Source organism: Rhinatrema bivittatum, chromosome 7, assembly GCF_901001135.1.
Source record: "Rhinatrema bivittatum chromosome 7, aRhiBiv1.1, whole genome shotgun sequence".
Taxonomy (NCBI): Eukaryota; Metazoa; Chordata; class Amphibia; order Gymnophiona; family Rhinatrematidae; genus Rhinatrema; species Rhinatrema bivittatum.
Genome location: NC_042621.1, coordinates 220,111,387 through 220,127,424, shown reverse-complemented (window position 1 = coordinate 220,127,424; position 16,038 = coordinate 220,111,387). Strand labels below are relative to the sequence as shown.

Sequence of the window (16,038 nt, the reverse complement as noted above, 5' to 3'; positions counted from 1 at the left end):
CTAAATGGGATGGGACTGCGAGGGTCCCGCTCGAAGTACATTCTCACCAAAACCCATGGCCTCTGGGGCCTGGACATCCAAATGGTAATGCCTGGTGAAAGTGTGCAAAGATTTACAAGTACATAAGAACATAAGAAATTGCCATGCTGGGTCAGCATCCTGTTTCCAACAGAGGCCAAACCAGGCCACAAGAACCTGGCAATTACCCAAACACCAAGAAGATCCCATGCTACTGATGCAATTAATAGCAGTGACTATTCCCTAAGTAGCTGCCCTACAGATTTCTTGCAGTGAAACTTGCTGACACTCGGCCCAGGAGGCCGCCTGAGAATGGGTAGAATGAGCCCTTAAGCCCTCAGGGACAGGGCAACCCTGACAGATGTATGCAGAGCCAATAGCCTGTTTCAACCACCATGCGATTGTGGCTTTTGACACCTTATGACCCTTTTTTGTACCACTTCATAGCACAAAAAGATGATCTGACAAGTGGAAGCTGTTAATGATCATATGGTACTGCAACAACGCATGTTTCACATCCAAACGCCACTTTGTACAATCCCGAAATGAATTGGTTTAATGACACCTTCCGATTTCACCAATCTAATAAACCCACTAGACACATTCATCTTGCCACCATGCCCACCACCTCGCCCAAACTCTACAAATTAACCTCCACGAGAGCCCGTGCGCTATCGATCGCCGGGCCTATCCTCTGGAACACAATGCCAGTCGAACTTCGCCAAGAAGAATGCTCAAAAACTTTCAAGCGAAAACTTAAGACCTGGCTCTTCACCAAAGCATACACTTAAATTCTCCTTGCTCTCATCTATGTTCCCCCCTTCTCTGTTCCCCCCTCGACCTTGCTTTTACTAATAGTGGGTGAGTCTCCCCTCTCGTCCTGGCTTTTCACTAAAGCATACACCCAACCTCCCCTCCCTCCCTTCTGTGTTACCCTACCACCCTTCCTATCTCTCCTCCCCCCCCTTCTCCTCTCCTTCTCCCCCTCCCTGCACAATTGTTAAATTATGTTATTCCCTATAATTGTACATATTGTATATACCTGCAAACTTTGCCTACAATAATTTATTAACCTAACTTTTTTCTTCTGTCACTTTCCCCCCTCCTTGTTTCCTCTTTTACCCTTTTGTAAATATGTTATTTTAATTTTAGTTTAAATCTTTATTTCCCCTACCTTTCCTTTACTCTCTAGTTATAATGTTTCAATATGTTTCAATTGTATAATGTTAAACATGTTCGATGTAAAGCGCCACCACAGGCACTAGTTTCATGTTACGCTGTGAACCGATGTGATATCATTGATGAATGTCGGTATATAAAACTTCTAAATAAATAAATAAATAAATAAACTCTTTGGCCTGAGGCATAGTAGGATTCAAACTGGGGAAGAACAGGAGCTCCACTGACTGATTTAAGTGGAACAACGAAACCACCTTCGGCAGAAAGCAGAGTTGCTTACCTGTAACAGGTGTTCTCATGTGAAACTCATCTGTGAGGACTACCATCCTGCTTGTCCTGGGAGAAAAGAAAGTACCGTCCTCAAGGAGACCCCAGAATCTGAAAACCTTCAAAAAGGTTCTCTGCAAAGGCCTGAAGCTCTGAAATCTGATGAGCCGAGCAAATTGCCACCAAGAAAACCACCTTCAAAGTGAGATCTTTCATAGAAGCCTGTTTCAAAGGGAGCTGTAAACATACTTTTAAAGACTAGGTTAAGGCTCCAAAAAGGACAAGGTTTCCGAACCCGAGGATGCAAATGTTTTGCTCCCCAGAGAAAACGAATGACATCTGGATGGGCAGCTAGAGTCGCTCTTCAAACCTTCCCTCGAAAATAGCCCAAAGCTGCCACCTGAACTCTGAGGGGTGGATTTTAAAAGGGTTATGCGCACCGGCTTGAAAAAAGGGGCGGGGTGTGAGCGATCCAGGGCGGGGCAGGGTCCTGGCCAGAGGCCTCCGAAGGCCCACTCGGCTGGCGCATGCAACCTACGCCTGCCCAGAGGCAGGCGCAACTTAAATAATAAAGGTAGGGGGGGGGATTTAGGTAGGGCTGGGGGGGCGGGTTAGATAGGGGAAGGGAGGGGAAGGTGGGGGGCAAAAGGAAAGTTCCCTCCGAGTCCGCTCCGATTTCATGTTATTAAATCAGGCGTAGATTTGTGTGCGCCGGGTTGTGAGCACAAATCTACACCCGCGCGTAGATTCTAAAATCTGGCGCTGAGGGAATTAAAGGATAACCCCTTTACTAGACCATTTTGCAGAAAGGCTAGAATATGTGCCACTGAGACCCACAAAGGATCAACACTTCACTCTGTACACCAGGCCTCAAAAACTCTCCATGCCCTCACATAGGTCAAGGGGGTAGAAGACTTCCTAGACTGTAAAAGAGTAGTGATGACCCCCTCAGAATAACCCTTATTCCTTAATCACTCCCTCTCAAAAGCCAAGCTGCTAGACAAAAGCGAGCCTCCTGATCTGAAAATATGGGGCCTTAGCATAGAAGATTTGGCAGATGAGCTAGCCTCAACGGACTATCCACTGCTAGGTTGATCAAGTCCGCAAACCAAGGACATCTCGGCCACTCCAGTGCTACAAGGATCACATGCCTGGATGGACCTCTATGCGTCGCAAAACTTTGCCCACTAGCGGCCAATCAGAAACGCATCAGCAGGACATTTTTCGACTAAGGCAGAACTAGGGCATCAACCCCTTCTGCTCCTCATTCTCTTCTTCAACTGAAGAACCGCAGGGCCTGGGCATTGCGGAAAGTTGCCATCAGATCCATGTAAGGCCTGCACCATCTGCGACTGATGAGGCGTATTGCTTCCTCTGACAGATCCCACTCTCTGGGGTCCAGATGTTGCTGGCTCAGAAAATTTGCCTGTACGTTGTCTGTGCCAGCTAAGTGAGAGGCTGCCAACAGTGATAGATGCTGCTCTGCCCAGCTAATTAATTCCTGGACTTCCTGAGCCACTGTTCGACTCTTGATGCCTCCTTGTCGGTTGATGTAAATACCATTGTTGCATTGTCCTAAAATACTCTCACCAGCTTCTCCCTCAACAGAGGCAGAAATGCCTGTAGTGCTACACGCACTGCTCTCTGCCACAATCAATGGTACCGGGGCCCCTGGGACTCTCTGGACCTTCGCAGCCCCCACTGCCTGAGAAGGTCTAGCACTTTTTGCCAGCCTTGGGCATACCGAAGCCTCCTGCTCGGGTCTACGCCACCCCACAGCTTTCCTAGCCTTATAAGCCCTGGGCAACAGCAGGACAAAACAGCAGGACATGTTCTTCAAGAACAAAATAACTGATGCCTTCAACACCCCCTCGCTCATAGAAAATCAAATATCAACAAATAATATAACCCCATGGTCTAATTTCGAATCTATCTCCACCATGGAAACAGAAAAAATGCTGAGAAAAATAAACCCAGTGCGCCATGACCTGGACACCATCCCCACTCGAGAGCTAAAGGAAATCGCTCACTCCATAGCTCTGACAGTCGCAGAAATTATCAATAAATCCCTCGATGAAGGCAAGCTTCCTACCAAGCTAAAAATCGCAACAATCAAACATATACTAAAGAAGAAAAACCTTAACCCAGATGACATGAACAATTACCGCCTAATATCAAACCTACCCCCTCCTTGCTAAATTGACTGAGAAAGCTGTCCTAAAACAACTCAATGAACATCTTGACAACCACAAAATACTACATCCCACCCAACACGGCTTTAGGAAAAACCTCAGCACAGAAACCCTACTGCTCAACCTTTCCAATAATATACTAAGAGGTTTCGATAGTAAAATAGGCCACTTACTGATCCTCCTCGATCTCTCTGCAGCGTTTGACACAGTTGACCACAAGAGGTTAATATCCAGCCTAGAAACCATTGGGCTCGCAGGCAAAACCCTAGGCTGGTTCACTTCTTTCCTAAAAAACAGGTACTTCAAAGTCTCCATCAACAACAACTCATCCGAAGCCATCCCCCTTGAAACAGGAGTGCCACAAGGGTCTGCTCTCTCGGCCATACTCTTCAATATTTACCTATTACCCCCTATGCAAACTCTTATCAAGCCTAGGCATAACTTACTACATGTATGCTGACGACATACAACTCCTCATTCCAATCACTTCCACCATAGAAGATGCAATGTCGCTAGCAGCCTCACAGCTTGATGCAATTCGAAATATGCTAAACCACCTAAAATTATGTTTAAACATGAGCAAAACTGAATGCATTCTAATCGTAAGAAAAAACTCAGAACCAATAACCACACCACCCTTCCAAATTGATAACATCTGCATACAACTCAAAGATAACATAAAAGACCTTGGCATTTGGATTGACAGTGAACTAAACTACAAAAAACACATTGGAACAAAAACAAAAGAAAAAGGTTACCATAAACTCCAAATACTCAAACACCTAAAACCAATGCTTCACCACCATGAATTCAGAACCGTCTTACAAGCCCTCATTTTCACCAGCCTTGACTACTGCAACTCACTCTTGATAGGGCTACCTAAAATGGCCTTAAAACCACTTCAACTTCTACAGAATGCCCTGCCAGAGTCCTAACTGGTAAAAAGAAATCAGACCACATCACCCCCGTGCTCAACAGTCTACACTGGCTACCGGTAGAAAAAAGAATCGAATTCAAAGTCCTAACAATTCTACACAATGCAATTCACAAAGCAGACAACACAGCTCTTGACAATGTCATACATATACACAGGGCACAACGTACGACCAGGTCAACAAGTAAATTACATCTAGATGTGCCATCTTTACCACTAGCCAAATTGTCCTCCACAAGAAACAGAGCCATTTCCATCGCTGGCCCGAAATTATGGAACTCTCTACCACAACACCTGAGCTCACAAGAAAACATTAAATCTTTTATAAAAGAACTCAAAACATGGCTTTTCAGTCAAACATTCAAAGATGGCATTGGATAATACCACAGATCACACCTATTACATATACTTTTCGGGTATGCAATATCATTCCAAAGACTATATCACTTACTCACTGAAACCTTTTCGATTATCACCCAGTATCAATTCATTCCCTATACATGTTTTGAGCACAGATATACACCTCATTATATTGTAGATATTGATTGTAATAAGTTGTTGTTTCGGAACCAGTTCCAGTTACTGTTAAATGCTTTAGATGTAACAGATTGTTGTAAATGTAAACCGGAGTGAAGGCAGTTTTTGCTATACCTCGGTATATAAAAACTTCTAAATAAAATAAATAAAATTGGAAGAAAACATGGAGGCGGCATCCGAATCCTCCAGGAGATTCTCCTCACCCCCCTGAGAAAGGTCCATCAGCATCCTGACCTCCCCCAGAGGTCCTAACTACTGGGGATAAAGGAGGAGGGAAATCCCCCTCCCCATCTGCAGCTCACGATGCAGTCGCGAATGTAGACAAAATGCCTGCCATTCCCGCACTCAGTGGGAAGGGGTCATCTACAGGCTGCGTCACTGGAGACAGCCTCCCAGGCTCGCGGAACCAGGTCGAAGTCACTGTGATAATCCTGAAGAGCCCTCTCGGGGAAGCACCGGGAACATTGGCCATTGCGCGCGTCTCCACACACTTGCAGCACAACCCTCGCAGCATCAAAAATGGGTGCCAAGCCATCTAACTAAAAAGCTGTTGGAGAAATATACAAAGGAAATTCAGAGCTGCCAGATCAGAGAAAATACTACAAGGGTAAGCCGGAACAAGGCTTGCCAACCCACAGCAAAGCCCTGATATATATATATAATTTTTTTTTTTTTAAATAAACTTTAATCAGGCCACATAAATTTCTTCCCTAAAGAAGAGTGGTAATAGGCTCTGTCCATCCTTCAGAGTGAGGGACTGGGACCACAAATTTTCAGCCCTGTCCAGCGATCCCCTGCTTGTCCGCCTCAAAAACCAGGGGGGATGGCCCCACCAGGACCTACTAACCCCCTGAGAGGCAATCTTTCCTTCTCCTTAAGACTCTATTTTTCTTTTTTTTTTCCAATCTCAGACTGCAAGCTTTGCACCTCCACCATCTGCTGGAGACAGAGAAATACTGAGGAACTGCAGGTGGCACCTCGTGTTATGTGGCAGTATCAGTAAAACTCTCTATATCTCCATCTGCTGGAGGGGAAGCAAAACCCAGGAGTCTGGACTGACCTGACGTACAGGGAAAATGCTTTTCCTGACAGGTTTGGACCTTCCTGCTCAGCCACCACAGGGTCCCGACTTAGTGCTATAGAATCGTTTAAAGAATTCCAGCTCCATAAGGGGTGGGGGAGGGAGGGGAAGAAGGATGGATATGTGTGGCTGATTATCCTACATCTTATAGAGAACACTCGTTATAGGTAAGCAACTTTGTTTTCTGTGAGGATGAGCAAGATTAATCAGTCACACAAGTGAGAATCCCTGGTAAAGGATTGCCTTACAGCAAAAAAAAAAAAAAGGAACAGCAGCAGCAAAAAGGCTCCGAATGGGTGGATAATATAATTTTGTTGGTGCAACCCATAATATTTTCTATTTAGCATTATCTATTTTTATTAAGACGACAACCAAATGTAATATCAAGGGCCAAAGGGTGGATGGAGCTGGATTTTCCCTCTCAAAGAGACTCCGGAGAACACCTGTGGCATGATAACTTTCTTAACAGACTATATTCAAATGAATATAGCCAGTTAAATGGCCATATATCTAAAAAAAAAAAAAAAAAAAAAAAAGTCCCACCCAGCCAGTATATATTTAAAATCTACCCTGCCAGGCTGAGCCCCCATTCTGACACCCCTCCAACTTTAATTTAAAAATAAAAGTATGACAATTGACACCAGCCTCCTCCCTCCCCAGTTAAGCATAATATACCCTCCTCCCCCCTCCCTCCCCACCCGATGCCTAAGTTAAGGCAATCTCCGAAGCTTCCAATAGCAACACTGAAAGTATATGCTACCAGCATTGATGTCAGAGATTCCTCTAACCTCAATGCTGGTAGTATATACTTCCAGTGTCACTGTCAGAGCAATGCTGGAAGCTGCTGGGTTATAGTACAAACATACCGAGATGCTGGGCCCAGATCAGCTTTACATAAGGCACCAGGTACGGTAGGTAGAAGATTTAGGGTTGGGGAATGGAAGCTGAGGTATTCTGATTACTAAGACTGGATATCAATTTTAGTTTTTATTAGTTTTGTCCTTCCATTGTTGTTTTTGTTGTTATCTAGTTTTTATATTATACTGCTCTGGTTTTTTTTTATTTTATTATGAATGTACTGTAAGTAAACCGTTTTAATTTTTATATTGTAAAAGCGGTATATAAACATTTTTAAATAAATAAATAAACAAACTGGGGAGTGGTGGAAGCAGGATAGCACCGACCATCACATGATTATTTTTAAATTAAACTTGTAGGGGTTTGGGGGAGGGAGTTCAGCATGGCAAGGTAGATTTCAAATATATTGGCTAAGAGTCAGGGAAGTAGGCATCAGGCCTCTGCAAGACCTTTTATTTGTTTTTGTGTATGATCACTTAAATTGGCTATAATCTTTTGAATATAATTGAGGTATGCCTTAAAGTTATCCAGCTAATTCAGGGCCCTATTTACTAAGCATTTTTCCCATAGACACCAAATGGGAGAAAACCTTTAGTAAATGATCTCCTTAGCCAGATACAGATGAAAATTGACTAAATTAGCCAGATAACTTTAACCCGCTCTGGAATGCTTCTTTTTTTACCCAGGAACATTTTAGCCCAGTGATAATAGGTGGGTATTTCAAAGTAACTTTAGATCTGAGAATAGATTATTCTAAAGGAGGAGGAGAAGATGTCACTGAACAAACAGAGGTTGATCATATAGAAGAGAATTAGATCTGTGGAATATTTAGAGAGCTTATAATCTCCATTTGCAGAGACTTATTTTTTTTCTTCCATCCACATAGGTCATATTTAAAGAAAACAGAAATAGGTAACATAACTGTCAGATCATGCTATGGTGTTTATAGAAATATAAGGAGGGATACAAGGGGAACAGACTTTAAATGAGGTTATGTTGGAAGATAGGGATACAGGCCAGGAGATAAAGGAAACTGTGGAATACAACAGAAAAGTTAACTACATTATAGTATAGGATGGCTTTAACGAATATAATAAGTAAACTGATACAACTAGCAGCAAGGAGGAAGAGGAAGAAAAATAAAGAAATGGAAGACCTTAAAGGGAAAATTCCACAAGCAGGAGAGTTACTCAAGAAAGGAGGATCCAATAAGGTGCTAAGGGAGCTTACAAAGTAGGGAAAGCAGCAACATGACAGATGAAATTACTTTCAAATAAAGGAAAGTCAGACAACAATATTATGAGAGAAGATAAGCTAGAAATTTCTTTTTGCATAGAAGCTCATAAAGAAAGCTATATAAAACTATGTAGGTGAAGTGAGAGAGAAGGGAGGACAATTTGTATTTAAATCTGCTGAAATTCACAAAGGTTTTGCAGATCATTACCAAGAGCGCTACTCGAAAGAGAAAAAGGAGGAATAAACCAGGTAATAGGGCATTTGAACTCTATCAATCTATTTGTCTTGGGTTCAGAGGAAATAGTTCCCAGATAGGGAAATCTCCCAGAAGGAAATTGTGGACTATGTAAGAAGAATGAAGTTAGGAAAGGTACCAGGAATGGATGGGGTAAAAGCAAAGCCTTATAAGATATGTGCAGAGGAAGTAGCAGCCCCACTGTATAAGCTATTTAATTTAATCAGGGGAGGTATAGACATGCAGAACAATATGCAGAGACAATAAGGAGAAATTACTATTTACCTGACAATCTTCTTTCCTCTAACGAAGGCCAATCCAATGTCACTATGCCACCGTGAGACAAGAAGGCGCCCGCAAAAGCATGAAAAACACTGCCACACCCTACCAAGCGGCCAGAAGATCCAAGCCTGGGACTGGGGCTTAGCCAAAGGCTGCTTGCCCTACCGAGCCTGTGCTGCCTCTGCACCTCACTAAACTCCTCAGAGATGTAAGCAGGAAAAGCGTCGACCACCAAAGCCGAGGGAGGAAGACCCAGTAAGGACAAGATAGGGAAAAGAAACTTGGAAACCTAGTCTTTCGTCAACTTTGTCTTATGTTTTGATTTACCTGAGCTCAGCCCTCCTTGGCTGAAGGCAGGAACGGGTCTCTGGCAATGGGGGGAGAGGGTAAAAGCCTCTCTTGGCCTTCAATTGCTTTTTTTTTTTTTTTGGGGGGGGGGGGGGGGTTATGTCCATGCCTAAAAAAGGCTACCGGACTCAGGGCACTCAACTGAGGGAGGGACCCACCGGTATCACCTCAGGAGGCAATCAGTGCTATCCAGCTTCTCATTTTCTCCTGAAATTCTTCACTTCTTTCCTTTATATTTTACTGCAAGCAATCTCCAATAGGGAAATGCATGTGAGGACAGATCTATATGTCTATGATGACAACTTTTACTCCGTCTCCATCTGCTGGTGGAGGTGCACAACCTCTCTTGGGAACTTTAGATCTCTGGATGTCCTAAGATTGTGGTGGATTAGCAGGTGAAGAAGAAGGTTGATTATTGCACACAAACTTTCTCCTCTCACACACACATGCTCTTATTCAAACACACACACATGTATGCTTACAATTTCCTCTGGAGCCAGCTGCTGAGAAGGGAAAGGATCACTGCTTGCAGGATGCAGGCAATGCAGCTGCGTATGCATCGGCAGTCAGGAGTCACAATTTAAACTCATAAGAGCCAAATGTGGCTCGTGAGACACTGGTTGGCCATCCCTGATATATATACAGTATAGATAAATGCTTATCTTTTTCATATCTTACAAAGAGTCTCAAAAATACATTACTCAGTGCTAGGGTAGATGGTGAACTGGGGGTGCCAAATGTGATGTGATGATATAATATGAGCCAAATTAAGAACAAAGTGGATTGGAATCAGAAAAAAAATAGAATGGTGAAAAATGAGCAATTAGAAATGAATATGGTTCCTATTGGTTAAATCTTTCTCTATTACATTTTCTCTCTATGCACATTTTTAATAGCAGAGAGATTAAGGATTTCTTGTTCCTGACAACTCCAGTTGAGAGGTTAATGATTATAACTAGCAGCAAATCATCTAGCAAACAATGATGCAGAGATTGGTTAAGATATGAAACCACCTTTCCACCTTTAATATAATCATCTTTGATGGGTTTTTTTAAATATCTTATAGGCAGAACAGTCACAGTTATTGAAAACGTGTAGGGGAAAAATATAATTTTGGAGTTGTTGTTAACAAGAAGTAAAGGCAAAAGGGTGTTGTCAGAGCTGAATTTAAAGCAAAGATAATATTTCAGGGACATAAATTCACGGGGGCATGGAAGAGAGAATTAGAATATGCTTTAGAGGAAGAACAGTGGGAATAAATTCAGATGAACATGAACAAAACTTCAAGAATACCGGAGAATGGTTACAAGGTGATGTACAGATGATAACTTGCAACCCAAAGGCTATATAGGATATAACTTGAAGCTTCGGAAAGGCGTTGGCAGGGTGTGGGGAGGTAGGTTTTATGTTGCACATTTGGTAGGGATGCTTGAAACTTCAATATCCTGGAAAAAGATACAGGAGGTGATAAGACACTATGCAGATTAAGACTCCATGGAAACAAAATATTTTATGTTAGGTATGTCTGCTCCAGAAGCCATCATAAAAGAGAAAATACTTGTGTCTTATCTGCTTGGAGCAGCTGGATGCAGTACACTGGCAAAATGAAAAAGAAGAAGAATCACCTAGTCAGATGGATTGGTTAAACGGACTACAAGAGACAGATACCATGGAGAAACTGACTTGTGAGCAGAAAAATAAAAGATCAGAGGTCTGTGGCAAAAGTTCTGGGAGAATGTGTGAAAGGGAGGAATTTGGGAGACACCATGCGAAGGGACATGATAACAATCAGAGTGACCAATAGCTCTGGAAAGGATTGAGCAGAAGCACAGATTTCCATTTCTATTTTATGTTACAGTTTGGGTTTAAATTCTTTTGGTTGACTAAATTTCATCTTAAGGGATCACTACGCTTAAAGGGATAAAATGTCTAGTGATGCAAGGATGCTTACTCTACATAAGAACATTTAACATTTTGCTTGTATACTTTTCTGAGAAATGCAAATAAGTATTTTAAAGTAAAAAGAAAAGAAAACCTTTTCTTTTTTAGGGGGAAAAACCTTTTCTTTTTTAGGGGGGAAAACGCGTTCAATGACATCCACAGAGTAAAAAGGAAAAAGGGGGCCCCACGTGACAGTAACTGGGCTTTTCCAAAGCTCCCTAAAGAAATGCTCCATGTTGGCACCTTCAGAGGAAATCACGCACTCATTTGGTTAATTAATCCTGCTTGTCCTTAGAGAAAAGTAGTTCTGTAAATGCAACCTATTTCAGATTTTAAAGGTCTTACCTGTAAAAGTATAAAATAAGCCCTAAGATCATCTTTTGTTCGTGGCCTGAGAAGAAAAAGTAGAATTATAATGTATTACATTTTAAGATATGAGTAACACAAACTGCATTCATTATCCTGGCCTCCAAGGCCACAAGTTCACAAATAATGAATCTTGTTCCTCCAATTTACTTTCCTTTTGTGAGTAATATCACCACCAGATGATTATTTAGAGAGTGAAGTGTGCTTTTATTTTTACTGGTTAGAAATAAAACCAGAAATGTTTTAAATTGTCTTCAGTTTACTCTCAAGGTTTCACCAAGCAAAAAAGCAGAGGTTAGAGACTTCTGTCACTACTCTATGAAAAAAAACAAAAAACTGCTTCTTTTTTAGCTAAATCCACCCAGAGTCAAAATTTACATCCTTATGCCACATTCCATTTAAACTTATACAACCATTTCCTTTTCATTTTTTTTTTTACCTTGTTTATCATTATCAAATCATCTCAAACATGTCATGGAACCGGTAATAGAGTAATGAAAAAAATACAATTATCACATCACGTAAGAACTAAATCTCAATCAGGATCTGATAAAGGAAAAAAGGGGGAAAAAAACAGAACACAATTTTCAAACTATGCATTTTGGGCCAAAGTCTATAGGTAGTTTTTACTTAAAGATTTTGCCCTATATTTTAAAGAAAATTACACATATAATTTCCTTTTCAAAAGTGTCATAAATACCCCTGGATATATGCAGTTGATTTTGCTTCAATACTTTTTTATTAGAAAACAATTTGCATAATGTTGAAAAATGCAATCAGTGCATGTTATTTTCCATTTTCTTCCCACAATCAAAACATGTGCTTTTAGCTGCACTGACGGGCTGATGCAGTAAAGTACACTCAGGCTGAGCGCACTGTTAGCCCCCATTTGGCTGCGCCTTTTCGACACGCTATTTTTACCCCTTATACAGTAAGGGGTAATAGCATGTGGAAAACGCGCGGCCACCCCTCCCCCCCAAACCTAATAGCGCCCACAACATGCAAATGCATGTTGATGGGCCTATAAGTTATTCCTGCGTGATTCAGAAAGTAAAATGTACAGCCAAACCGCACATTTTACTCTCAGAAAAACGTGCAGGAGTTAATTTCGGCCGGCACCAGGGAAGTGTACAGAAAAGCAGAAAAGTGTACAGAAAAGCAGAAAAAACTGCTTTTCTATATTAAGTCGGAAGCCCCAAAAATAAAAAAATAAATTTAAAAATTAAAATTAAAAAAAATTAAAAATCTGCCCGCAGCCTGCGGGTTGGAAGACGGACACTCAATTATGCCAGCGTCCGTTTTCCGAAATCGTGGCTGTCAGCGGGTTCGAGAATCGACGCTGGTAAAATTGAGCATCGGCTGTCAAAGCCGCTGACAGCCACCGCTTCTGTGAAAAAGGAGGTGCTAGGGACGCGCTAGTGTCCCTAGCGCCTCCTTTTACCTCGGGCCCTCATTTGCATTTTTTGTTTTTCTGAATTGCGCACCCAGGAGAGTGGCCTGGGCGCTCGCCCACTCTCCCGCAGGTTTTTCTGTATCGGCCGTGAGGGCAACTTCTAGATGGTCAATTTACGCAAGTGAATCACAATATATCTGCATAAATGACTTTCAAAGTTGACTTCATTATATCTAGCACCACATATTAAGACATTTGAAGTCTCCCTCACTCCCGCCAATGACGAGGACTCGTCAGCATGTTCACATCAATTACATTCAAGGGCAACAGAAAAAAAAAACCAACCCCCAAGACTGGCTTATTTGACTTAATAGATGGACAATTTCAGAACACACACTTCTCTAAAATAAATAAATGAATGAATAAAGCAAGCAAAGTGTCCAACCATATACCATATAAGTTCACACGTCCAATAAAGGAACATCAGAAATCTCTCATTAGATGAAATTTCTAAACCGGTTTCCCTGAACTTTATGAGTTCCTTATCCAATAACAGATCAAGATAATAGTAAACTAAAAATATTTTATTTCCTCCAGTAACTTAGGTTTTTAATCAAACAAAAATCCTCTCTTGAGTAAAGCTAATTCTTTGCAACAGGCCTGAGTAATTTGTGAAACATCTGGAGACAAACATATCCAGTGACTGTTTGTCTTATAGATTTACTGAACTTCTGGTCTTAACTGAAAAAAAGAACAAAGCAATTTAGAGTGCAATCACACTCACTTCCTAAAGAGCAGTGCACTGCACTTATCTTTCTCTTGCAAAAGCTAATCTATAGCTGTGACAGTGCCAATTCTGACAAATATCTAATATTGCTCTTCCTTTCCAAAACTCAAACCCAAAAAAATCACCCAAACAAAAGGTGACATGCAAATAATCCCAATTCAAAACTCACACCTTTCTACTTCCTTTATATTATGTATCACTTTTTTATTTTATTTTGAAAAATTATAAAAAAGCAACAAGCATTCCTCATTCTGTCAATTATACTCCTCTGAAAATCCTCTTATGATGTCACCCTATTCAATCTCATCTCTGAAACAAATCATTATCTCTAAACAGAACTCTTTCTCAAAACAATCCCTCATCAACAAGAAAGAAAATGTTTTATGGAAGGGTTTGTAGTTTTATACTCAATTCATATCCATTACCACCCAATAATCCTCCAACCACCTTCCTGATAAACTATTGTGAATTGTTGAGAGAAAGAAATAACTACTATTTTTATTTGAAATTAATTTTATCCTACACTAAAAAATTATACCTGTGCTCCACCTATTAAAAAAATGTCCAAATCTTTTCTTCTAATTTCCAAACGGTTTCCCCTAGTTGACAAGACAGTTCAGCATTACCCAGGGATGCTGTCCATGTGCTTAAAAAAATAGCATCAATCACAAAAGAAAACTCTTACTGTCCTCCCAACATGGCCTTGTTTCAGACATTAAAGTCTTTCATCAGGGATGTTGCTTTTCTCAAACTGTGCCAATACTTTAAACAACAATTGGTGTATGCTCTTCATTTTATTCTGTATCCGGACACAGGATCTTGCCAGACTGTACCTTCAATCGTATTATGGCACCAATCACACGATCCACATTTTAAATGTCCAATTTCATTCAAAGGCAATATTTGTTCCTTCAACTGAGAATGTACCACTATATCCCTGTTGTTTGAACCTCTCGATGTGGCAAATAAAGGACGCTGCTGAAAACCTCAAGAAATGCAAATATATGCCAAGGTCTCTTAACTGATGCAGCAAGAACACCCACATCTGACATTGAGGGATTCAAACACCAATTGTTCTTCAACTCATGTAATATATGTCATCATTTGTGTTTATCCTAAAGTATATGTAGGTCGCACATCGCGCACAATATGGGTACATTTGATTGACATAAATCTCGATTAAAATCCGTGACATTAACCGCCCCGATGGTACAACTCTGAGTAACAGTGGGGCACATGTTTGAAGACCTACGATGGACAATTATACAACAAATTCAGAACCCTCCTCGAGGGGGAGATATAGTATCATGTTTAAATTATCGTGAGGCTTTTTAGATCTATACATTACATTCAGTAGACCCAGTGGGTATAAACGAAGATGGTGTTACTATAAGAAGTTGCTATCTTTTTAAGCACAATTTGTTTCACTTCCCCATGTAGGTATTTGATTGGATAGCCTTTAGTCCCAATACCATTGGTAGACGAGAATATCTTGGAAGCAATTGGTCAATTCTAAGTCTCAGGAGCAAGATATAAGTGACGGACGCCATTTAAAGCTAATCCGGTGTGGTTATTGGAGAGACAGTTTCCCCACAGTTGGCACAGTTTGAGAAAAGCAACATCCCCTAAAGAAAGACTTTCATGTCTGAAACGCGACCATGTTGGGAGGACAGTAAGAGTTTCCTTTTATGATTGATGCCATTTATTTTGAAGAACATGGACAGCATCCCTGTGTAATGCTGAACAGTCTCATCAACTAGGATAAACAGTTTGGAAATAAGAAGAAAAGATTTGGAACACAGGTATCATTTTTTAGTATAGGATAAAATTAATTTCAAATAAAAATAGAAGTTTTTTTCTCTCTCTCAACAATTCACATCAGTTTATCAGGAAAGTGGTTGGAGTTTAATGATTATAAATGGATTACTGGGTGGTAATGGATATGAATTAAGACGGAAACCGCAACCCCTTCCATAAAAAATGTTCTTTCATGTTGATGAGGGATTGTTTTGAGAAAGAGTTCTATTTAAAGATAATGATTTGTTTCAGAGATGAGATTGATTAGGATGACATTATAAGAGGATTTTCAGAGGAGTATAATTGACATAACGAGGAATGCTTGTAGCTTCCAAAACTCAAAGCCTAAGGCCTTTTGTCAATCTGACATTTTACTGAGGAGCAGTGGAATGCCTTTTTTGTAGAGGAAGGCCTTGTAACTTGCCCCCAACCTTGACCTCTGTTCATAATTAATGTCATTCTTTCTTATATACAATCTTCGCATAAACCATAAAAAGTATAATAGACTATTATTATAACAATGTGGAGGTAAGGACAAGGGGAGAGAGCAAGGGTGGGGAAAGAAAGGGCCTGAAGGAAATGAGACA

At 40.9% G+C, this 16,038-nt stretch overlaps 1 protein-coding gene across 4 annotated transcripts in view; it reads right to left on the bottom strand.

Moving 5' to 3' along the window:
• The window catches only part of HECTD2 (HECT domain E3 ubiquitin protein ligase 2), a 231,251-nt gene that overhangs the window by 143,060 nt on the left and 72,153 nt on the right, over positions 1–16,038 (bottom strand). For all 4 annotated transcript variants that reach the window (XM_029609862.1, XM_029609861.1, XM_029609864.1 and 1 more), the window contains one exon: positions 11,454–11,499. In XM_029609862.1, the coding sequence (XP_029465722.1) occupies positions 11,454–11,499 (46 nt within the window). The remainder of the gene's footprint in view (positions 1–11,453; positions 11,500–16,038) is intronic.